We start from the raw sequence: 24,294 nt of genomic DNA, 5'->3' as shown, positions 1-24,294 counted from the left end.
TTCAGGATTATTTTGATCATTATAATTTGATTTCATAGACAGAATTACATGAAATTCTATGAACTGTTCTAATGCCATGTAACAGCTACATTATTAAGACATTCCTATTTCATATGCATGCATGCACATATACACAAAATGTGTACATTGTATATATACAGATGTAAACTACATATACAAACATGTATATTCACATATATCCGTGTACACATGCAGGTACCTTTGTGAGCATGTAGATACACATACATACTGACTCTAGTATTCATCATACATTATTCTTCTATCTCACAGTGGACTTTTAAAAAATGCCACAAACATTCTTTTCTCATAGACAAAGAGATAAAAATATCTGTGGCCTCTCAGTTTTGCACACAGAAGTCAATAAAAGAAAGCCTTGCAATGAATGGGCCTTTAATTATTTTCATTCCTTTCAACAGTTCAATACGTTTCAAAAGCAGAAGAGCCCTGCTGTGGCCACAAAGTCCTGAGCAGGAGGCTGGTGTTACCCTCTCCATGTAATTGTAGGGTGAGGACAGACCTGAGTTAGCTGTTGCCTTGCTATTCCTGGTGAGCAGATCTTGCCCTGTTGCTTGAGTTCATTTACCATACAGAAGCAAAAGCTGTGACCATTCATTTCGTTAAAGATTTCTTTTAGTCTTCTGACAAATGGGTGACTTGAGATGACCAAAGTTTCCTTCCTTCCTTCCCTTCCTCTCAGAAAGATAGCTGTGACCATAACACTCAACATCAAATCTAAAGCTGAGGTCTGGCGTTCATACAATCAGGGATGTGACATGCCCTCACTGCAACTTGGAAATGCTGGTGTCAACATACTGGTCCAGTTAATGAGAACTCAAGACCCAAAACAGACAGTAACAAGCAATAGAACAAGAGGAAGTTGCACCAGGGGAGGTTCAGGCTGGATATGAGGAGGAATTTCTTTATTGAACACTATCCCTGGAGGTGCTTAAGAGATGGTTGGATGTTGTACTTAGGGTCTAGTGGTTGATAGGCTTGGGACAAAGTCTGGACTTGATTATCTTAAAGGTCTCCTCCAGCCAAAAGGATTTTTTGATTCTAAGCCTGGTTGCATCATTCCTTGAGCAAATAGGCAGGGAATAGCAATTACTATATAATATTTCAAAATTATTTTATTCTGAATAATTCATGACAACAGAGGGTAACTGCCAGAGGATAACAACTCAGGGCTCTACCCTGATGCTTAGAAGTCTTTGTTTTTGCGAGGTAAATCCTTCCCAAGGAAGTGTAAACCTCAGCACGGGTTACTTCCCAGAGACAGCCCAACAGCCCGGCCCTAGTTCATGCCTGTGACCTACCATCAAGAAAGAAACACTGGGTCCCATGGGTACTTTTCAACCACTTCAACATCATTCTATTCCTGTTATATTGGGAGCCACTCTTCTAAAAGACAGGCGAAAGCCTCTAGCAAAGCAGAAAGGAAGGTAATTTGGTATTGCACTGTTATGTGTTAAAGACCACAAATGTACTTGGTATTGCAGAGTAGCAAAGTCATCAGCAGCACTATATGCAGAGCCAGTCTGAACGACTAAGGGAGAAGTGACCCTACAATCACAGCTTAACATGTGCAAAATTGAACTTAATTTTTAGTTCCCCTTTAAGCACTGACTAATCAATTATTTTAGAGGAACATAGTGATCTTCACCACGTGGAAATTACTGTATTTCATATAGTCAGTGGTTTCTCTATTTTAAAACTATCCAATATGACCTGTTGCATGTCTTATGCTAGAAAACTTCAGCCTCTTTTTCTAGGGTGACAGGTTCATAGAATCATAGAATGGTAGGAGTTGGAAGGGACCTTTAGACATCATGTAGTCCAACTCTCCTGTTAAAGCAGGTCCACCTAGTTCAGGTCACACAGTAATGTGTCCAGGTGGGTTTTGAAAAGCTCCAGAGAAAGAGACTCCACACCCTCCCTGGGCAGCCATAGAAATCATCTCTGAAAGGTTCTTTTTTTAATCAGTACGATTTAAACTTTGTTTTTACATTAGAACAGTGTTGCCATCTTGCACTGTGTACTAGCAACTAGGTACTACTGGAATAGGTAATCTCTCTAGGTTCAAACACAAAGCTTCAAATTACATTCTGTGGTTCTTTCAAAAAAAGAGCCTTGTCTTGATTCCATTGTAAACCAACCAATCTGGGTGCACTAGCAGCTTTGGAAGATATTTCACCAGACTGACTCTCTTCCCATAGTGTCCCTGACTCATTGAGTGACCTCGGGCAAGTCTCATAACCCTCATATGCCTCTATTTGCCCACAGGTCAACCATTTGGAACTGTTCTTGTTAAGCTAAATTCTACTCTCTCAGGAAAGAAATTCAAAACAATTCCATAGAAGAAAATAAGTTCCTTGGATTTACACATTCCTGACACTTGAATTTGGCCTCCTGTATCTATTTCTCTGAGGTTTATTAACTAATTGTTACTAAAATCAATGCTCAAATTACACTTGTGAGGGCACAATGCCATTATTAGGGACATGCAATGTGTTCTACAATTGATTCCAAGCTAAACTTTCTATTTATTAAAGATCTTTATCCCTTTATGTGGGCTGGAGTCAAGTTAATAACATTCATTTTAAATACACATAAGATGCAATGGGCACTTCACAGCCTGTGCTACAGAAGAATGAGCACTCACGATGCAAATTTCCATAGATCATATACTCATACCTAAAAGACATTTTAATTTGCTTATTCTTTGACATGAATATCACAGAAGTGATCCTTGCAACCTCCCACTACCAATGTGAGCTCATTTTTTGGGTTGGTTTGGGGTTTATATGGGGTTTTTATTCAATGCAGGATGAAGCATTCATAATCTCACGTCAGATTTATATACTGGGACTTCCAGTGGTTTCTCTTTCCTACCTTCTGCCCATCTGACCCCAGATGCAGATAAATGCAGGAACACTCCTGATTATTTTAATCACAGAGCAAAGCCTTTCAGCCCACAGCTGTCCATTGCACCACTGTGGACATTGCCAGCCAGCATTTAGCTGCAAAACATATTTTGGCTATTAATTGCTTCCTTCTTTTCTCCTAGCCCACAGCCATGCACACCTGCTTCATTACGTGGGAAATCAAACTTTCCGTGGCTGATTTGAGCTTGCCTCATGTAGAAACTGCCCTCACAAAGGCACACAGCTGCAAACTGGCACTGGTACTTTACTGAAAATCTATAGTGCACCTGATGGGCTGGAAGACATTTCTGGTTGATATGTAGGTTAAGCTCCCACCTTCCAAAACCACGCTTTGGCAAACGCTTTGATTAGATAGTTACAGCACTCTGAGTCCAGCCAACCCTCTAACTTTTATTGTAAAATCATAGATGTCCCACACAGAGACCCTCTCTCTTCCAGATGTTCTTGTTTGGGTAGGCAAGGCTTAAGACTTGATTTTCAAAAGGGCTCACACCAGCCTTACTCTGTTCCCACTCAAGTCATAAGATCTCAAGACTGGAATAGATTTCCTGGGGGCACAGAGTTCAGCCTCCCACTTTCACAGGCAAGAATATTATAAATTCTTTTTATGAAGTCAACAAAAGTTTCATCATTGACTTAAGTGGAAGCAAATAGGGGTCAGTTCTGAGTTTGCTGGAAAATTTGTCATTTGATATAAGGAAACAGAGATACAGAAGTGCTATAAAATAACAAGCTAAATTTAGATGAAAATCTGCGTAGTTGAGGAGGTACATCATAAATCAGAGGACGTTAACATGAGGTTAAGGTGGTACATAAATCATATCTCTGGGTTCAGCAAGCCTAATTTATGTTTGAAAGACAAATTCTGATCTTAATTCTGAAATTTGTGATCCATATTTAACATCCCTGACTCAAGTCAAAATATGCTTACAGACTGAACTCAGTATACTAACAACCTCCAAAACCTGGAAATCATCAGCTCAGAGCAGACCTGTGGAAAACACATTCTTTCTTTACTGTGGTTGCTTCTCATTTTTATCTATACACTGAGATTTAAATAATTCAAAATGTCTCATTTTCTTAAAACTGCTGCATAATCACACCTATATCACTATAATCACACCTCAGACAAACACGTCCTAAGCTAACAAATGTGTTATTTGTGGCTGTTGGCAGTGAACAATCTCACTCAAATAGCACAAATTATAGTGAACGGTATAACAATAGGACACTAAAATGTACCAGATATTTATCCAGGTGTAAAATAAACTGTTTTCAAAAGGCTAAAATCCTCATGTTTACAAACAGAATAAAAACTGAATTTAAGACCAAAGATAGAATAATTCTGCACCAGAGGTCCAATACGCTGCATGGAAACACATAGATCAGTTCTGAAGGTTGGTTTTTAAAAAGGCTGTATTTCTTACACACCAAAGGCCCCCCTCTGACATATTCTCTGCGTTTTTGGGACACAGAAAGACAAATGATACTATTAATCACCAAAGTCAGCTACATCAGCACTCATACAGCACTCTGTGGTGAATGGAAATACCCCATGTGCTGTCATGGCCCAATGGGAAATTTATTCCCATGTCAGAAAATCCCATAGCCATTGCTGAGTCCTGCATCAAGGGAAGGACTACAAATTATGAGGGGATCACAGGAGGCAGAACAGGAAGGGCCTAATAAATCATTATATCCATATGCCTCAGTGGTTTCCCAACTATTTAGTTGATTTAATTGGAACGGGGATGAAGCACACAATCTACATACAATCTGCAGTCCCATGCAGAGATCACCATTTAAGGGCCATTGTCTTCTAGCAGTTACCAAATTAAAGGCTTATAGCCATATCTTATTTAAAGCTGAGGAACCTGAAGATAAAAATGCTCATTAAAGTCTGGATAATTACTGTATTCTATTCATGACTCTTACAACAAAGTACAAAAGCAGATGTTATACATCAGTGTCACTCCTCCCTCCCACAAGCACAGGAATATTTTCAGGCCCTCAGTTTTCTTTAAGCCCAAGTATTCCTTCTAAAAAGTCAGGCAACGTTCCACAGATTGTTTTGTCTCTTCAGACTTAATTGTAAATGCAAAAACTTCCATAGTTCAAACCCCTGTTCATAAACTGAATATCAGCATTATACAAGTATAAAATAACAATACACATTTTCTCATTAAAAACTTTTCTGATGTCTCTCTATCTTACAGCTGGCTGCAGAAAGTTCCATCTCAAACCTAACTATGAGACACTTTTAACATTCCTCTATACCCACACAACTCAGCAGAGTTGTTATTTAAATGCCAGTGTAATTAAACTAAGACTGCAGCATAACATATTATCATTTTCAGCAATGGCAGGCTTAAAATAACAGCTGTCCTCCCATCGTTAAAGGTCACAGATCATACCTGAAACTTGCCACAGATGGTTCCATACTCAGTGTCATCACAGCATGTTAACTTATTCAGGGGAAAAAAATGCTCCCAAATGTAACAAGTCGGACTTTCTCAGGTCTGTTCAAGCTATTTTTCAAGCATTATTTCTCAGACAACAGAAACCATGTGGAAATCACACCAGACCAGCAGGAGCAGGCTCTACTCCATAAGATAGATACACAGAAGACAAATAAGAGCGTTCATTTAGATAAAGGTGAAAACCACACATTCAGTTAAATGCACTACAGAATAGTAATGGAGACAACTTGAAGAGTTTAACCTTGTAATGGAGAAGGTATTGCAAGAATACAAGTAGGCAAAACACATTGAAGCAACAGAAAAGTAATGAGAATTCAGGTAAAAGATGGTTTCCAGCTCACCTCCCTCTTGCCAGACAGCAGTGAGCTACAGGCATTACAGAATACTTAATTCCCCTTCTTTTTGCAGGCTAATGGGGTGTCTAAGGCGTGGTAGAAATGACAGGAAGTGCTGATTGTGGGACGAGTAACCTGGGGAAAGCCCACAGGATCCTCAGGCTCTTGAGAGCCTGGGCTGGGATGCTGTATGAACGGTCTGGCAAAAGGCAAAGAAAGAAGAACCTCAAGACTTGTCTCTTGCCGTGCTTCTCTCAAGGTTAGGGGGAAGGGATTTTTTGGCATCTCCCTGGTGGCTACAGATTTCTATATGTCAGGACATGAAAAGAAGTCTCTTTGGCAAATAATTTTTACCATTGCAGATTCAAAGTCTAGAGGTTTGATGAAGATTATTGCTTCAAAAGGGAAAGTAAAAAGGGAAAGGGGAAGGGAAAGGAGAAGGGCAAGGGGAGGGGCAAGGTCAAGGTCAAGGTAAAAGGCAAGGACGAGGTCAAGGGCAAAGGCAAAGGCAAGGCAAGGGCAAAGGCAAAGGCAAATGGTTTGGGGGCCACAAAATTTTCCTTTAAAGAGTTTTCTGCAACTTGTTTAGGGAGAAAATGGAGATCTTGACAGGTTGGTTTGCATTGAGTTTTTTTATATATATATTAAAGAATAGAACTTGAACACCTCTGAGGCAGAAGGATTCTGTTGGCTCTTCAGAAATGGTCAAATCCAAAGTGATATCCTTCCATAAGGGTAGAGATGGAGAAGTTGATATTTAACAATCTGACCTCCTGCAGGATGTCAAGGATTTCTCAAAATGAAGCTTCTTATACCTACATAAGACAGCTAATGTATGATGTTAGCTCAACTTGCAAATCTTTCTCACTACCTAAGGAAAGAGTGCAAAGGAGCCAATAGACCTATTAATTTGAACTAGAAAAGCTGAAGCATGTGTAAACTTCACAGAGAATTACTATTTTCTAAGAAGTCTGAATGTACAATTGCTAGACAAAGGCTGAGGCAGTTTTCAGTCAGAGCTGAGACACAACTTGATGGAAGACAGTTTGAAGCAAAATGTAAGTCTGCCCATTTCTCCAACCTGTTGGGTTCCCTCTGAATGCACCACACATCTAGTCTGTCAAGCACTCCTCCCAACCTTTTATCATCTGCAGACTCGCTGTAAGTACATTCTGTCTCATCATCCAAGTCATCATTCAAGATGATAAGCAGTATTAGCCCCAGTATCAGTTCTGGGAGTACATCAGTGACTGGCCTCCAAGCTGCATTATGACTCTGTGCCTAGCAGTTCAGTCAGCATTTAGTCCACCTCTTTGTTGATTCATCTAGATCTTACTTCAGTTTCTGTGAGGTTTTTACATGAGACAGTGTAAATAGCCCTTCTGAAGTCAAACAATATCCACTACTCTCCCCTCATCCACTCAGTCACTTGAATGTATCACAAAATCATAGAATGGTAGGATTGGAAGGGGCCTCTAGAGATCAACCCCCTGCTCAAGCAGCTCCACCTAGATCAGGTCACATAGGAACGTGTGCAGGTGGGTTTTGAAAACCTCCAGAGAAAGAGACTCTACACCCTCTCTGGGCAGCCTGTGCCAGGGCTTCCTCACTTTTTGAATAAAATACTTCTTCCTTCTCTTTAAGAGGAACTTTTTGTGTTCAGCTTATGTCCATTGCCCCTTGTCCTGTCAGTGGACATTACAGAAAAAAATCTTCCCCACTGATCTCAAAGGGCTGAAGGCTGGACTGCACCAGTACAGATTGAGGTGAAGAAGCTCCTTGGCCTTTTCCATATCCTCTTCCATCAGGCCTTCTGCTGCATTTAGCAGTAGACCCACATTTTCCCAACCATTCCTTTTGTTGCCCATGTACTTTTAAAACCCTTCCTGTTGAGCTTTTCCTATTGTTCTATGGTCCTACATGCCTCTATCCTCTTGAAAAGAACAATGAGTAAAATAGGCAAAACATCTACTTTCCACAAGCCTGATAATCAGTCTGCTAATCTGGGTTACTTCACATGTAGGGGCTGGAAACACCACAGACTTGGAATGGAGTCAGCACTTTTACTGTAAATGGAAGGAAGTGCTGGGCACTCCTTCCAGATCATTGCAAATCAGCTGACTAGAAAAAGAAGTAGTCAAATGCATTACTCATCTATTGAAATTAGTTGCAGTTCAGTAAGCTCAGGCTTTAGATTGAACATAACATTATCTTCACCATTTCACAGAGCCTTCTGGAAAAGTATTCAAATTTAAGTATCTGACCTTTTGATGGAAATTTTTATACATATTACATATATAATTATATCTTCACACACACACACATATAAATACACACACAGCAGTGCCCTTTACATAGTGACATTTTCTCACACTCACCATCTGGTTACCACACAACAGTCATAGTGCCTTTTTTTTTTCCCCCATATTCAAGCAATCTCATAATGTAGCTAATTAAGTCACTGCTAGCTTTTCTAAAATGCCCAACTCTAAGCTCATTAATCCTCTACAGTATATCTTAATATAAGATATATAAAGAGTTTGGAAATAATGCTTTTAAAAAATTCCCAAAACTCCTGACAATGTGACACAAACAGCTGAATCACAGAATCTTGAGGGTAGGAAGGGACCTCGAAAGATCATCTAGTCCACCCCCCCTGCCAGCAATCTGAACTAAATAACCAGGCTGGTACTTTTACTATCAAAATGAGGCAGAATTTAAGAAGGACAGATGGTGCCCAGTTGCATTTTGAATCCATTGCTACATACACCTGTGTCAGAAACCCAAAGAGCACAGGGTACTAGTGCTAATTCCAGGCTAGTTGTGTTCTTTGTAATTCAGTGACTTCTCTTGACTGCTGCCCTCAGGACAACTGCTCTAAACTAGAACCCTCTGCTCCCTGGTGTGATTACCCAGTCCTTTGTAAATGAGAGACATTGCTAGTTGCTCTGCATTTGGAAAGATGACTTGGAGATCCATGAGACAGATCAAGATTGTTACTAAAGGTAAGATGAGCACCTTAGCACTGTGCCTAAATTCCGTGCAGTCTTTAGAAAGCAAATAACAGATTCCTTAAGTGCTGCTTAGGTCACTATTTTCCTAGGTTTAAGAAAGCAAGAAAAATGTAAAACGAAAATGTCAAAATTACCACTAAGCTTCACGGCAGGGAGGAGAAATCTTTAGTCAAGTGTTTTTCTACACTCCATGCTAAAAATAGTTTGTAAAGGAGTTGAAATGCCCAATCTACACATTACCCCACTAGCTTCTTGAAGTATTTCACAAAAATAACTATTTCTGCTTAAGAATTTTCCTTCTATTACACTAAAATGATCATTAAAAAAAAGCACAAATTCTAATTAACACAAATAGTCTGAGTGTGATCATGACTGGAGATCATAGATATCATGATGAAACAATTCATAACAAATTCTGAACTCAACGTTGAAAATTCTTTACAAATATTAACCACCTTCTGCAAGCCCATAAGGTTTAAGGAAAGACTGACAGATTCCAAAATTGTGCAGACCAAACATAAAATCAAGGGCAGAGATAGAAGAGACCTCCTGAAGATTAAACTGAGTTATCTAATGACTAGTCAACCTGCTTCCTTTCCGTCATGAACATTTAGCAGTTATGCTGTGTATTTCTGGAAAGGACACATCAGGGGAGCCTGTAGCTATTGAAAATTTGCATATTGTTAGGGGGCAATAGACACAAAGCCCTGAAAGACAGAAGTTAAGTTTAATTTATTAAGAGGATCCACACACATTTAAAATAATGCACATGAGTACTGTAATATTAATTTACTGCAAGACCAAAAAAAATCTTCTTCACAATATAGAAAAAGATAGTGTCATAGCAAGTTACAGAATCTCTTCAAAAGTGAGAACCAATACCCATCTCAAATATTACATTTTTTTGTGATCCAGTTCTGAATAATGTTTGAGATAATAATCTCATCCTTGCAGGAAACCATGAACAAGGACTAAAGGCAGTACAGTTTATCATTCTTCTGTACCACCAAATATAAAATAGTACAAACCTGCATTAATTTCTGAAGGAATTGCCTCTTTTATTATGTTGGTTTTGGGGGAAAAGTAGGTTTCACAGAATCATAGAATCTTAAGGGTTGGAAGGGACCTTGAAAGATCTCTAGTTCAACCCCTCTGCCAGAGCAGGACCTAGAGTAGAATTTGACTTTTCATCTCTATTGCAAATGTTTGCATAGTTTGAAAACTCATTGTCACTCCTTGCATTCAGCATTACTGACAGAAACTGATGGTGATTTGCCCAGTCTGACATTCTTCCTATCCTGGTGATCACCAGATGCTGAAAAAAAGGTGCTAGAAACCCTATAACGGTGGACAAGAATGCAATCAACAGCCTGGGGAGAGGCTACCCTTGCCAAATCTTTTCTTCATTATCCACTGCACTAAAATACGAAGTTATATCCATTGCAACTGATGTGACATCCACACTTAAAAATCATTAATTTCTTCATCAATCCTGTCAAATATTTTGCCTCAGTGACCTCTTGTGGCAGTGAGTTTGAGAGATATTAGCCCGGCACTGTAGATGACAATTCTTCCATTTCAATGTATTACAATTATTAAAATAAGTAAACACCTGAATGAGTAAACTCATGGGGAACACAACCATTTCATTAGAGTGTGATCTTTTAGCAATACAGATAAAATGTTTCCTTTTATTTTGGGCTTAATACACTTACCACTTTCTGGCCTGAGAGGTAAACTAACTGGTAGACACAGGTTAGGAATGGTGTTCTTCAAGTCAGCTGAAAGCAGAAAAAACCAAAACATTTGAAAACAATTATACCTGAAAGTTTGAAAAGTAATCAACACTTCAATATTACATCTGGGATCTGAATGTTACATTTTCTCACCACAAAGATAAAAAGTAAGGATGTAAGGCTGTGTTGTTATCTAACTCTTCTGAGCTTGTACATGAAACCAGACTTCTCTAAATTCACATGTTTATAAACATTCTTATAAATCTTTTTTGAAATGCAGTTATTGATGAACAACACATTTCAGTAGTTCTGTGGTTTTTATCCATGCCCCTCTCTGTATTTGATTTTCTGTATGACCAGTGATATGAGATTTCTCTGCTTCCCGATTAGGAAACTGGAATTTCTCAAAGCAAGAACTGGAAACAAGTCAGTTTCCAGTAGGAAACTTTCCAAATTAAAATTGAAAGAATTATTCATATTTTCCACAGAAAAAAAACCACACAACCTTCTTATTTGTCAATATTTCCCTTCAAGATTTTGTAATTTTAAATAACAAACAAGAAGTTTCCCCTGTTCATTCATATTTTGTAAAACACTTCAAGTAACCAAATCAGTTACAAATTGTCCATTAAGACAAAATAAATTACCGTCTCCAAAGAAGCTGAAGGTGGATCAACCAAGAGATATTTCTTAAAACTATGTGAATTTTGCCACTAACACAGAGAGAAGTGAAGAATTCAGGCTATCCAGAACTCTCATTAAAATGCTACTATATGTTCCTCATTGACTGAGCTGCAACCATGACCACACATATGAAGTCAAACTGCTAATGAGTGGAGTCGTGCATCAAACAGCTCACACAACTTCACATGTTATGAAATGTAGACCAGAAGTGCTTTCCTACAACAAGACTAAAACCAAAGATCCTACTTGATACTAACATCACACCACATATGGTAAATACTACCTTCAGGGGTCCCTTCCAACCCCTACCCTTCTATGATTCTATGATTACACTTATTTTCCCTGTCAGACTCAGAGCTTTTTTGTTCCTCTTCGTGCATCCCAGACCCTCAACACATCAGCCCAACTGATACAAATTTTTGTCTGCAAGAATCCCCATTTGCATAAACATCTGTGCCTTGCTGTGTGTTATGACGGAAACACATCTGAAGGTTCCTAACTACATAAGGAAATGTCAGTGTCTCTCCTGACACTCCTCCTTTGACTACAGCCCAGCTTCCTCTTCATCATCCCTCTGACTGTAAAGTGATCAACTTACTATATTTATAAGCAATTATTTGAAAAAGAGAAGAAAAGTAATTCCAAGAAGTGGAATTGTGTCTATGCCTTCACTGTCTCCATCTTTTTATCATTCTTCATTCTCATCCCTGTCTGTTTATCAGTTCCCCCTGTCCACATGCTCCTGACATTGTCTATTTTATCAGGCCTGTTGTTCCCTAGACCCTCAGCCTATCCCTTTTCAATCCCAGACCAAGGACCTGGGAAACTATAAGCTTCCATGGTGCCTCCTCAACCTCATGTCATGTCTCCTCTTTACCAGGGCTTACCACTCTGGGGTTGTGGCAGAGTGCCAGTGTAAGACTTGGAAAAGCTCAAGATCAAGTTCATATTTCAGAAACTTCCATTGTGAATGAAAGTTATCTTTAAGTTTACCAAAACTGTAAAATGCAGTGTATTGCCAGAGTATCTGATTATGTTACACAACTTTAATTGAATTATCTTTATATCATGTGCATTAGACAGTACATATGTACATTTCATACCACCCCTCTCCACTCAGATATGAGTCATTCTCTACTCTGTAAGAACTAAGGATGTTTAAAAGCAGGGAAAAGTACCCCTTATTAATTTGACTTTTCCCCTGATGTTGTCAACATCACTAGACTTGTCCACTTGAGGGCCTCTCTTTTTTTTCAGTAGTTCAACAAGCCCTTTGAGACTCAATAACAAGCTGTCCTCCCAAAAAGAGGGTACAGTCTAAGAAGAGTTCATTGGCATTATTGTTTCACTTATGTTAAATTAAATCTTAACAAAGTTGAACTAAAGGCACTCATGAGGAATTTGACAAGTAACAAGTCCATTGAAACTTTTCAAGTAATGGAGTCTTTTGCTTTGCTATGGAAAAGAAAATTCACTTTGACTAGATCTGGTTTTGATTCCTGTACAGCAAATAATCTAATATATCATACTAATTAGAAGAGAAGTAATTTGAATTCACGCGTATAGTCATGATTGCAACTTAGTCAATGAGGAACACCTGATGGCTTCCTACTGCCTGAAGAATACGGTGCTACCTTGGAATTCAGTCTTGATTTTTCCTTTACCAAAAGAGACAAAAGTGAATTTCAAACTCCGTAACAAAACCAAATCTTTTGAAATTATACATCCACATACACTGTTAAAGTAAAAGCCAAGCAGTGGGACTAAATATATTTGGATTCTAATATTGACCACAAGTCTCACGTAGAATCTAAGACATTAAATTTTACCTCTTCAAGGTATTTTTACACCTTTTATGCTGAAATAGAGATTAAATTGCACCTCTCTTTCCCTTGCATGTACTTGTCAGCCTGAAAATGTATCCTGCATCTCAAAGCTGAAGCTTCTATACATGGAAGATAATAAACTTCAATGTGCAAAAATGAGTTGTAAATGCCAATGCCCCATATCACTTACCAGGCTTTTGATACCAGCCAAACGGATGTATTCTGATTTCAGCATCTGGTGAACTACAGTTTGAAACTTGCCAAGCACTTCGTGTTTCCTCAGCACACATTTGGATTCCTAAGCTGTTCAGAGTCAGGCACAGGATCTTTCCACCTACCAGGGAAATAAATGGTTATACAACCGATGAGGAAAGTGTTTCTGTTCTAGATAGTATTTTGAGGAAAGTGAATGCAGTACTGTTCCACGAAGTTTAAAAGGAATTCCACTGACTTAGAAGTCAAAGAAGTAAAATCTCTAAAATAGGTCAGTTTTGCTATTGTAAAAGAGTGTTGAAAAGTCATAATGAATCCAGTGTGAAGGAGAGTGGGTACTAATATTATGATTCCTTAAGGTCGCTGATTATTTCCACTAAGCAAAGATCAGGACCTCTTCTTTGAGCAAGCAGCCCTTTCTGGTAAATGCAATCCTGGAAATTAAAAATTGGCACTTGTGATGAAACATGGCCCCTACCTACATCAAGATATTCAGTGAAAGTTAAAGTCATATTAAGTTAAGACTTCAAATTTCATATGGTCATATGGAGGTCAATGACAACTACTTTTTATCTGTGCAGTAATTACAATCTAAACTCAGGGGATTGGAACAACTTTCACATAAGGAAAGGCTGCAGGAACTGGGGCTGTTTAGTCTGGAGAAGAGGAGATTGAGAGGAGATCCTATTAACTTTTATAAATATCTAAAGGGTGGGTGCCAGGAGGTTGGGACATCTCTTTTTTCTATAGTAGCTAGAAACAGGACAAGAGGTAATAGGATGAAGCTGGAACACAAAAAGTTCCACTTAAACATAAGAAAAAACTATTTCACTGTTGAGGTGAGGGAGTCCTGGCACAGGCTGCCCAGAGAGGTTGTGGAGGCTCCTTCCTTGGAGGTCTTCAGGACTCACCTGGACATGTTCCTGTGTGTCCTTATCTAGGTGACCCCACTTCTGCAGGGGGGTTGGACTAGATGATCTCTAAAGGTCCCTTCCAACCCCTATCATTCTATGATTCTAAACTCCATTGGATTAATTCTCCAAGCTACTTATTTTGACTGAGTAAAAATGTTGTCTACTCAGAAAAAAAAAAGTAAGTCCAAATATACATTTGTGAGTGTTCCAAATTCTAAAACGAAATTGAAACCAGCACATCCTAATGACCTCAAGGAGAGTTGATTAACACATAACACTTGGGAAAAAAAAGTTGGTAATTTTCATGGTGGAAATCTGAATTTGATCTGAGTATTAAAAACTCTTTCCTCGAGTTTGACCTGGATAGCATCCCAATTTGAACACCTATTAAAGACTTTATTTTAAACAGAGCACTTCTTTACAGTCAGTATACAGAAATAAAAGTATATCCAGAACAGGATTCAATCAATCAAAACTCTTAATGACTGTATAGTTGTGTCTATACATCTCTCTGAACAGGCATAGGGTGACAATACCCCTTAACTTAGCCATCTCAGGTCAGTCAAATTTGTTTGACTCTCTAATGGCTTTCAAGTCACACATATTTTTAAAGATTTAATTTCCTCTAATTAACAAAAACATCTTGAGATGTCTTAAGTAGCTAAAATACTAAGGAGAGGATAGGCAACCACTTTCCTGAAACAATCTTCCTTAAATAGAAGATCAAAGTTTGGAAGCAGAGAAGCTCAGACTTCCAAGAAAGCCAAAAGGCTAAGCTGCTCCAAAGCATCCACAGACATTATGTGCTTGACATGTATTTACATTCAGTAATATTTAGGACTCTAACTCCCTTAGGCTTTAAAAATTGAAAGAAACAAACAAAACCAAACAAATCACAAAAATAAGTCAATTAACATTTTGGAAGAGAGGTTGATAAATAAGAAGTAAGAGTTCCCTGGAGTTATATCAGTTGGGATTTTGTGCTCTTGGAACTGCAGCCTCTTAAGGACTTCTCATGAAGTTATTTAATTTCTGAGATGTGGAACCTGTCTTAGGGCTGGACTCCTAGAAATGGTTATGAGCACTTGAAAACGTGCTAAAGAGAGTTGCTTAAGACCTGCAAGGGCTTTTAAAGTATCTTTCAGATGAAATGAATGGTAACATTTGTAATAATGGAGGAAGACTGAAATTACTTTTAAAATTAAAATAGTGAAAAAAGTACCTGATAGCTGGGAGTCATTAAAAAAGCCAAATCCCATGCAACAGGGGTCAGCATCACACCAACGCTCACACTCAAAAAAGCTGGGAAAGGCAAAACATCATTACTCTTATTATCAGCAATAATCTACCCCTGCCCCGGAGAAGAGAGGATATTGCAGAGGGGAGAAGCACTGAGCCTGTCATGATAAGAGCACCTCATGATTCTTCATACTGTGTAGACACTTCCATACATTTTCCATTAGTAGATCAGTATACATCTACCAGACTACATCTAATTATTTAGATGAGCACTTTGACATCTGCCCTAAAAATATGAGCTCATGTTCACTTGCTGTACTATTACTAAGACATTTAACAGGACAACCAGCAATTTAATAGCAGCATAAGTAGTAATTCATAGATACAATACCAATTCTATGCATTATTAGTTATAACTCAATTCTAAATTTCCTTTAAATTATGTGTTTGGGTTTTTGCTTTTAAATATTCTCAAATAATGGTTTTCTTGGATCAATACATCTGATTCCCTTCATGTGCCTAACAGGGCCTTGGTATTCCAGGTATAATTAAACTTCCAGTGAAAACAAAAGAATGGTCGTGTCCTACCCATCTGAAACAGCTTTTATGCTTATATCAGTCTTATTCCTCACTGAGATGCCAGTTACTTTCCGGAATGGTATTCGTGTGTAGAAGCTCTTCACAGTACTTTTTAGTGTGACTGGAATGAAAAAGGAAAACAAAATTGGAGAAAATCAGCTTAACCTTGTAATTTACATATGCTAGTCAAGTAATCTTATGGTAAGTTGGTAGTTTGATTCTGTGCTACGACCTTGATCCATAAAAAGGTAATTTTTTACATTATCACAGTAAACTTTTAAGGGTTAAGCCTGAAGATGAAAAAAATCCAACAAATAAAGTCTCTGAAAACTTGAGACAGTACATCGCCAAAGAAAGACTTGCAAGTCAGGGCCTCTACTTCTGAGACCTGTACTGACATTATTCAGTCCTCAAGGTCCAAAAAATTAGTACAGCTCTGGACTAGGAGACCCCAGTGTACTCATGCATTAGTCAACTTGTGCTGCCTTTTGAGCTCCCCAAACAAACAGAACTTTCCATTTTTCACAGAAAAAGTACAAGTTTCTATATAGTGATAACAGCTTCTAGACATGAGCCCTGTGAGAAAACCATTGAACTTCTGAAATGTTCAAAGAGAAGATGTTAAAATACACATTTCTAACTCTGCATTTGCTAAAAATAATTAATTAAATAGAAATATTGGACTCAATGACTTTCACTTTTTGCATTGCTTAACTCCCTTGGAAATTTCAATGGTTGAAAATGGGTTTGGTGACATTGCAAGGCCGTTCCCATTTCACCTGCATTAAAAGGTCTAAGACCTGGCATACAAATTATCTGAGCTAACCTTGACCTCTCTGAATTGGGAATAAGTGAGGTGGAGAGCGGAATTCATGGTGAATATATTTCCATTCTGAACTGGAAATGAAAAACCATACCCAGAACAGCCTGACCTTCCTTTGCTCCTTCATATCTCAGGACTCATTCATACATTTGGACTTTCTATCTCAGAATCAAGAGCCAAAACATCAGTTTGCATTACCAGGGTTACAGCACACATTATAAGTGCCAGTCCCCAAACTTGCCTATTTTACGATACAACGCCTGTGGTTGCCAGGGCAGCACAGTTCGGCAGTTTTCTGGTATTTGATCGATGCTCTCATCACAAATCTGTGCCTCTGGATAGAGAGTGCACACAAAGTACAAGTCTGTGGTGTTTTGAAGATCTGCCATTCGACAAAACTCTTCTTCTTGTGCACAACCTAGGAAGCAAAGTCACTGAGTTACACACACACAAAAGGGTTTCTTCCCCTCTCTATTCTTCTTCATGTCTTCAACTCACTTAAAGGTTATCCATCAGCAAACTGCTAAAAAGAAGAATGTCTATATTATTCTGTTATGAAGCAAGAGAAACAGGTACAGATTCTGGTTCTAGTGACACTAGAAGACTTACCTGGACAACACAGAAAACAAGCTAGACCACATTTGATTGGAAAGATACATTCCTCAGCTGTGACAAGCCTTAGCCTGGTGTCACTCTAACACTGTGATTCATAAAGATTTCTCTCATTTTCTTTTTAGTAAATTTGACAGTCAAACAGGATATAAAATACCTCTGCATTAGTTGTGAGTCTCTAACTTTAAAGAATATAAGGGACAAGAAAACCAAATATTTTCTACAGTGTCTTAGGAAGCTTTTGCAAAAAGTGTTCATACATTACCTAAATGGATAATAATGCATCTTCAGAAAAGGAGCAAAGCTGTCAAACCCATGTCTTATTGTCTCAATCGCTTCTGTAAATATATATGTCAATGCTTAATTTTAAAGAGGTATAGCTCCACTGACCTCTTATAGTGATGCTTGTGCACTGTTTAGTACTCTTGGTTCTGCTCCTTTGTAGTCAGAGCTAGAAACTCTTTTCCAGTTATCACATAGAAATATGCTTTATAATTAAGCCTAAATATCTGTATTTTACCCTCCTCTTTTATCACTATGTCATTTATCTGTTTGGAGACATATATTTCAAGAACAGTAGAGTATTGCCTAAGCTATATATTCTATTTCTCTTGTGCATAAGAGGGATATCTTGCTGACAAATGATGGGCATTCTTTCTGCCACAGTAGACAAAGATTATAAGGAACAAATAGGTGGCCCCATTAGTAAAGTCTATGAAAATTTTGTTGGTTTTATCTCCAAAATCTCTAAATCCAGAGTTCCTACTCATTGTGAGTAAACTACCTATTAAAAGATTTTAAATTCATTTTTATTCCCTACAGAACAACAGTCTCCAAGATGTCTTACGTGTGAGACACCAAAGCACAGCTTCTTCTGCTGAATACTTCTGCCTGAAGATCCAATATTGCTGGTAAGGGAGAGAATAATTCAGGTCACTTTGTATCCGGCTGTTGTCCATCAGGTAGAAAAGATCCTTTGTGGAATCTGAGGTTCAAACAAACAAACAAACAAATTGCTCAAACCCACAAAAAAAAACCAAACCCTTAACTATGATCTGAAATACAGTAAAGCAGCTGCAACCATTTCGTAAAGCTAGCATACACCAAAGGTTGCTTTTAACACACTGACCACCCACAGTTATTGATGTAGGCAATGCCTCCTTGCCCAGCTGCACTGCACAACACAGCATTGTCAGACTATTTTCACCACTCAAAACTTAGATGAAAATCAGAGCTCCTAGAAATAAAGTTCTCTCTACTCTGCCATACAACACATCACCCTGTGATACATGCTGTTTACAAAACCTTAATCAATTTAGTTTTATTAATCCAAAATATAGCAGTTGTCTAATATTCTCTGGAGAAGCTTTTACAGCTCTCAATGTTTAAAGTTTTCTTAACAAGCTTAATAAGTATTGCAGTACTTATTTCTCCTAGTTTGTGCTCCCACAGATCACATTAACTGCTTTCTGCCACTCGTCTGTCATCTTCATACGTATGTAACACTTTATATCCCCTGAGCTCTCTCTGAAACAATCAAACACCTAAATAAGGGTGTAATATTGAAAGAAATGGACAATCTTCAGTGATATTTTACAAATCTCTTAATAAACAACTTTTTATTTATCAAATGCCACAATCAGGTCTCCTTCCATTATCTCAATATTGTGAGAGATTCTGTTATTTATTCTTATGTGCACTGAAACAGCCAGATAAAAATGAAAATAAGAAAGTAAAGACATGCTGATGATTGCAGCTGAAATGTTGAAACACTTATTGACATGCTAGGAATGCATAATAGCTTTAATTTCCTATCAGAAAATATATGTTACCATGTACTTTAAGGATGATCATCAAGTAATAGAAGCTCTGTAGACATTTTCCCCCTTTTATAAAAATATGACCCAGAAGTCTTGTTACTCCTCAAGACTTAACTCCAGTCTTCAGCTGGAAATAGTTTGTGTCATGACTAAGACTAAGGGATGGGGAAAAAAAGCTGCATTCTTTGCATAACTGTAGATTTTAATGATATTATCAGCTGCAGCAAGGTAGAAGGAGAATCCTGAGGGCTGTTCTCATGCTTTGGTAGGTAAACACAAAAGAATTTCACCCAGTGTATTAAGTATAGTGTTTTCTCACTCTTAAGTCTAGACTTTAAAATGCCACTAATTATATAGGAGAGACTAGTTAAGTGAGCATTTTAGTTTACCTTTCTTTCATAAGGAAAATTAGCAATCCACTTCACGTTAGGATGTTATTTGTATTAAATCACAGACTTAGGTATTCATCAAGGCTACCCAGCAAAGATTATCATTTATTAGAGATGAACTAAAGTTCTCTAACAGGCTCCACTGCTCTCTTTCTGTTAGGATTATGGTGCTGAAGGCCCAAATGAACACTAGTAACTGAATACAAAATATTTTGGATATATATGTGACTTAGTAGAGTGAAAAGAAGACCCTGAAATAACAAAGGAGCTAGAGAACTTCACAGGTCCCTCACTTTCAACATGTATTGAAGAAACAATTGTGATTGCAGTTTCATCCTGAGTTTCTCCAAGCAGCATATTTACAGCCATGTTGTCAGTAGCAGTAAACATGCCCAGCTACCCAGGCTAAAGATTTAATTCCTGGGTTTATGTGAATTTTTTTCTCATCCAAATAGTATTCTCTGAGCCCTTCTAGTTCAGTAAATCTGAAAGAACAAGCTTTCAAAGAACATTTTAACACTTTCATTTCCAGCCTGGCCTAGGAAGGTAAAAACCATAAAGACAGGAGGCTTACATTCTGAATCTCATTCTCAAAACCTGTATCAGACTTCCTATCTAAAAGAAATCCTCTAGATTTCATAATCCCAAATCATTATGCTACAAATATGGCAATACATTCTATTTTCTGATTAATGCTGCACCCCTCCCTGCTATCTTCTGCTGTCTCCCCTGCCCACTCTTACTGTAATACCTGATAATGCTAGATCATTCTCTGGCTTCAAAGCAGTAGCATCACACGCAGAGGTTTTAGTTCGGGTGACCATATCAGAGCCTGGAATGCAACAGGAATTGAAGAACATAGTAATTCCCTTTATTTTTCTTCCACAAGACAAGATCATCCTTAGATGCCAAAATTAACAAATATTTTCAAGTATGCCATTTAGGAAATCTCCTCAGATAGCTCCATCAGCTGGAGTAAAAGCATCTGTGTGTAGCTCTGGGGAAAACCTAAACCAAAACATAGTGTTTGGAGGATAAAAACAAATGCCATATCCACAATTGCTGTGTGTTCAGCATCAGTGATCTGGAGGCTGTATGCATCTACAAAGCAGTATCACAAATCGTTTGTGTAGGTTCCTGCCATGTTCCTTGCAACACTCAGAAAGTAAACTTACAAAAGTAACACATCCAGGGTTATCATGATAATAAAAATAATCTATCTAGTTATGTATAAAGTGTCAAATTATTACAGTACCTGGACATTGGTGGGATAATGACAAGTGTCTCCATTATACCATTTTCACAAGCACTAAATGCTATATTCTCAGATACAAGAATTTACCCAAATTTCATGAAACTAACAGTAGCAGAATAACTCCAGATTACACCTGCCCCTGCCATAGAAGACTTAAGTAGTGTTTAAATCTGGACAGTATAAAACAAAGCAAAAATGTCAGCTCTATTATAGAATACACATCTGCCACAATCTGTAGTTCATCTGCCACAAACTGTAGTTCATCATAAGCTTTTTTAACAACTTCTGTGAGATAACTCACCTCTCCACAGGTAAATTTGCTGAAAGGTAGCAAAATTTCCTTCTTCCTCTTCTACCAACGTAGAAGCTAATAAAGAAAAGAGTTTGTTAGAATAGTTAGTCAGATTAAACAGGTAGCATTGAAATGTTCAGAAATTGCATTAAAAAAATATCACAAGACTATGAATTACTTTATTTAAAGTATAAGACCCTAAAGAAGAAGGTCCCAGGTATGTTAGTGCTAGTCTGGGTCCAGGGTGCAAAGGCTTGGCTATATTTTCAATCACTACTTTTTCTGTGCAGCTCTGGGTGTCTCTTTTTTTGTGTTTGCTTCAGACTTTACCTTGTTTTCAGTTTATTGTCCTGAATTTATCTGAATTAAATATTGGAAATATTACAGAGTGAAATACAAAACACATTTTTTACTTTGATTAATTTTTACACAGCAAAATGGGAGAAGTTCATCTATCTAACAATGCATCTGATTAGAGAATTCTTATTCTCTTGTGATTCTACAGATACAGATTTACTTGAGAAAAAAAGCACTCAAGTACAAGAACAGGCTGGTGAAAATGGCAAAGTCTAAACAAGAGTTTAAAAAAGGTGATGCAAATAGAGACAATTCACTGACATACCTCCTCCACTGAACACTTGTCCTCCCAGTGTGAAGGAAAACATCTCCTCTTTTTCATCATAGCTCACACCTTTACATAACCCAGCTATGACAGAAGTTGGTTGTGGACTCCAGCTATTTGCATTGCAGACCAGCACATCTGGGTAGCTCATCAGACTACACAAAATGATACCTAGGTTCAGGTAAAGAGAGATTTGCATCACTACAAATAACACTTTGCACCTACACAGACCTTTTGACTCAAGCATCCTGATTCTTTCTCTAAATGCAGGTTGAACCGCTGTCACTGAAACCTGTGTAACCTTTAATATTGCTATCAAAAAATCAATTAAAGAAGAAAATCAGAACTATATATTTAAATTGGAGTGCTAAGGTTAGCTATTCATATCTAAACTAAACTATTACCACCTAATAAAACATTACTATTATCTAATAATACCTAACATTGTTCTCAGCACTTTATAGCACCATGGAGACATACTCAATCCTTTGGCTGTCCTACAGTCTCAGACTCTGGACCAAGAAAGCACTTACATTTTTATTGGGGTGGTTTCCTGGATTGGTGTTTGCTTTCAGTGAGTCCAGGTCTCATTCCTGCTCAGTTTCATGATGTGAGTTGAGGGGACCAGCATGTTTAAGGCCAGGTGGTCTGGCATTAGTCTGTCATCATAATGTCTAGATAATACCCAGCTTTGCTTTGTATTTGCTGTCCCAGCTCAGGCATTTCTATGGTTTATAAATCTCTCTCTAGTTTGTTTTTATGGACTGGCTACATGAGGTTTTGAATATGCTGCTTTACTTTCTTTTTCTTATTATTATTTTTTAAACCAAAATGCTAGTCCAAGTGATGCATTTACCTGTAATATCATTCCAAATAGGCCAGCCCAACCACATACAGTGCTCTACAACATTCACTTTGTCCACATCCCCTTCTAAGAGTGGTAAATTTGATGGTAAATATATAGAGAAATGGACTTTACAAGAACATCTAGAATATTTTGATGCAAAAAACATATGAGATGTCAAAACAGAAAATAATTTTATGTAAACATTTGCTTGACAACCTCCACAGAGAAAGTTTTCTCCAATCCAGTATCAGTTTCCACTCTGAACTGGGTAAATACTTGTCACATAGCCAGTAGCACCTGCCTGAATTTGTAAGAGCCCATATCTAACACTCAGTTAAAACTTCAGGTTTTCTACAGGAAATGCACCTCCAAAAGGAAGTTGACCCCATGTGTGCTTGAAAAGAAACTACAAAGAGCAGGCATTGATGTTAAGTGCTTAAATTTGCTAGCATAAACCCAGGCTAAGTCCAACATCTTCCAGGATCAGTCCATCCCACTCCTACTTGCTCTGCTAGCTGAACATCCAGATTTAGCAGATTATAGCATTCCTGCATGCAAGAACATAACATAGTTCCCTGTTTAGCATCCTCTTTTCCCTGTTGCATTACATTTACACTGCAAGGACTGTGTCTGGAGGCACTGGTTTCATTCCCTCATTAGCTGAAAAGCATCAACTGGCAACTGAGCTGCTTTATATAAGGAGGGAGGTATTTTCACAATTATTTATCTCATCCAGATGCAGATTTCTAAAGCAAGTAAAAAGAATTATCCTTTCAAAATATCTATTTCTCTCCAAGAGCAGCTTGCTACCTCAGATCTTCATCTCTGCTGCTCCAAGCCAAGTCTCATTATTGAAATTCAATTACACCAAAAAATGTCATTGATGTAAAGGGAGGCTGCTCACTCTGGTATGATGTACATCTAGGTGTACTGTGTCCAAAAATGAGATCTACTCATTTAGCATTGGTTTCCTACTGCAGAACATTTTCTTTTGCAGTTAGACAATACCTTCATCAAGTGCAATCTGACTCAAGATGAAGCCATCACAGCATGAGTCCTCACTGCAAATCTGACGACAGAAGAGCTGAGTATCAGTCAGAGATGTGCCAGCTGTTGAGAGCACCACAGAGTGGTACACTCCAGAAAGCATATTCTGAAAGCTGGTCCTTTCAAACGTCTTGAGTCCAGATGAATTGAATTCTTGTCCTGGGTAGAGAGAACAGGAAAGAAATGTTCAAAAGAGCTCAAGAAGACACGAGATGCCTTTGGATTGATTGCTGACTGGAACTGGTTGGAAGCTTTATGATGAAAAGTCATCTTTAAAAGTCTTTTTCTAGACTTTGAGTTCCAGATGCCAGATAATATCATCAAATGGTTTGATGCAATTATAATTAAGGAGTTGGTCAGAATATATTTACAGGGTAAGAAAAACTGTCCACTGCAGTAGCAAAGGGCTCCTACATTGATACATGTAGTAAGGTTGGTAATATTCCATTTTCAAGAAGTACATTAATAATTCCTAGGTATAAATGAAACAAACTTATGTCATTAATAAAAGTAAAATGTGTAATGTGGCCAGCACAACTGCATCTGCAATTAAGGCTTCTGCTTGCTAGACACATATGTTAAAGGGACACCATTCATATAA

General features: G+C 38.0%; 1 protein-coding gene across 1 annotated transcript in view; it reads right to left on the bottom strand.

The window, feature by feature from the left end:
• TG (thyroglobulin) overlaps positions 1–24,294 on the bottom strand; it is a 166,665-nt gene that overhangs the window by 91,105 nt on the left and 51,266 nt on the right. The window contains exons 26-35 of the mRNA XM_061995899.1: positions 23,655–23,852; positions 21,800–21,970; positions 21,187–21,252; positions 20,382–20,462; positions 18,269–18,406; positions 17,051–17,227; positions 15,996–16,107; positions 15,391–15,470; positions 13,232–13,375; positions 10,511–10,576 (exon numbers count right to left, since the gene is read on the bottom strand). Coding sequence (XP_061851883.1) covers positions 10,511–10,576; positions 13,232–13,375; positions 15,391–15,470; positions 15,996–16,107; positions 17,051–17,227; positions 18,269–18,406; positions 20,382–20,462; positions 21,187–21,252; positions 21,800–21,970; positions 23,655–23,852 — 1,233 coding nt within the window. The remainder of the gene's footprint in view (positions 1–10,510; positions 10,577–13,231; positions 13,376–15,390; positions 15,471–15,995; positions 16,108–17,050; positions 17,228–18,268; positions 18,407–20,381; positions 20,463–21,186; positions 21,253–21,799; positions 21,971–23,654; positions 23,853–24,294) is intronic.

The sequence above is a fragment of the Colius striatus genome, chromosome 4 (assembly GCF_028858725.1).
Source record: "Colius striatus isolate bColStr4 chromosome 4, bColStr4.1.hap1, whole genome shotgun sequence".
In the NCBI taxonomy this organism is placed as follows: domain Eukaryota; kingdom Metazoa; phylum Chordata; class Aves; order Coliiformes; family Coliidae; genus Colius; species Colius striatus.
Note: the sequence above shows the minus strand (reverse complement) of the source record. Positions and strands in the feature narration are given on the sequence as shown.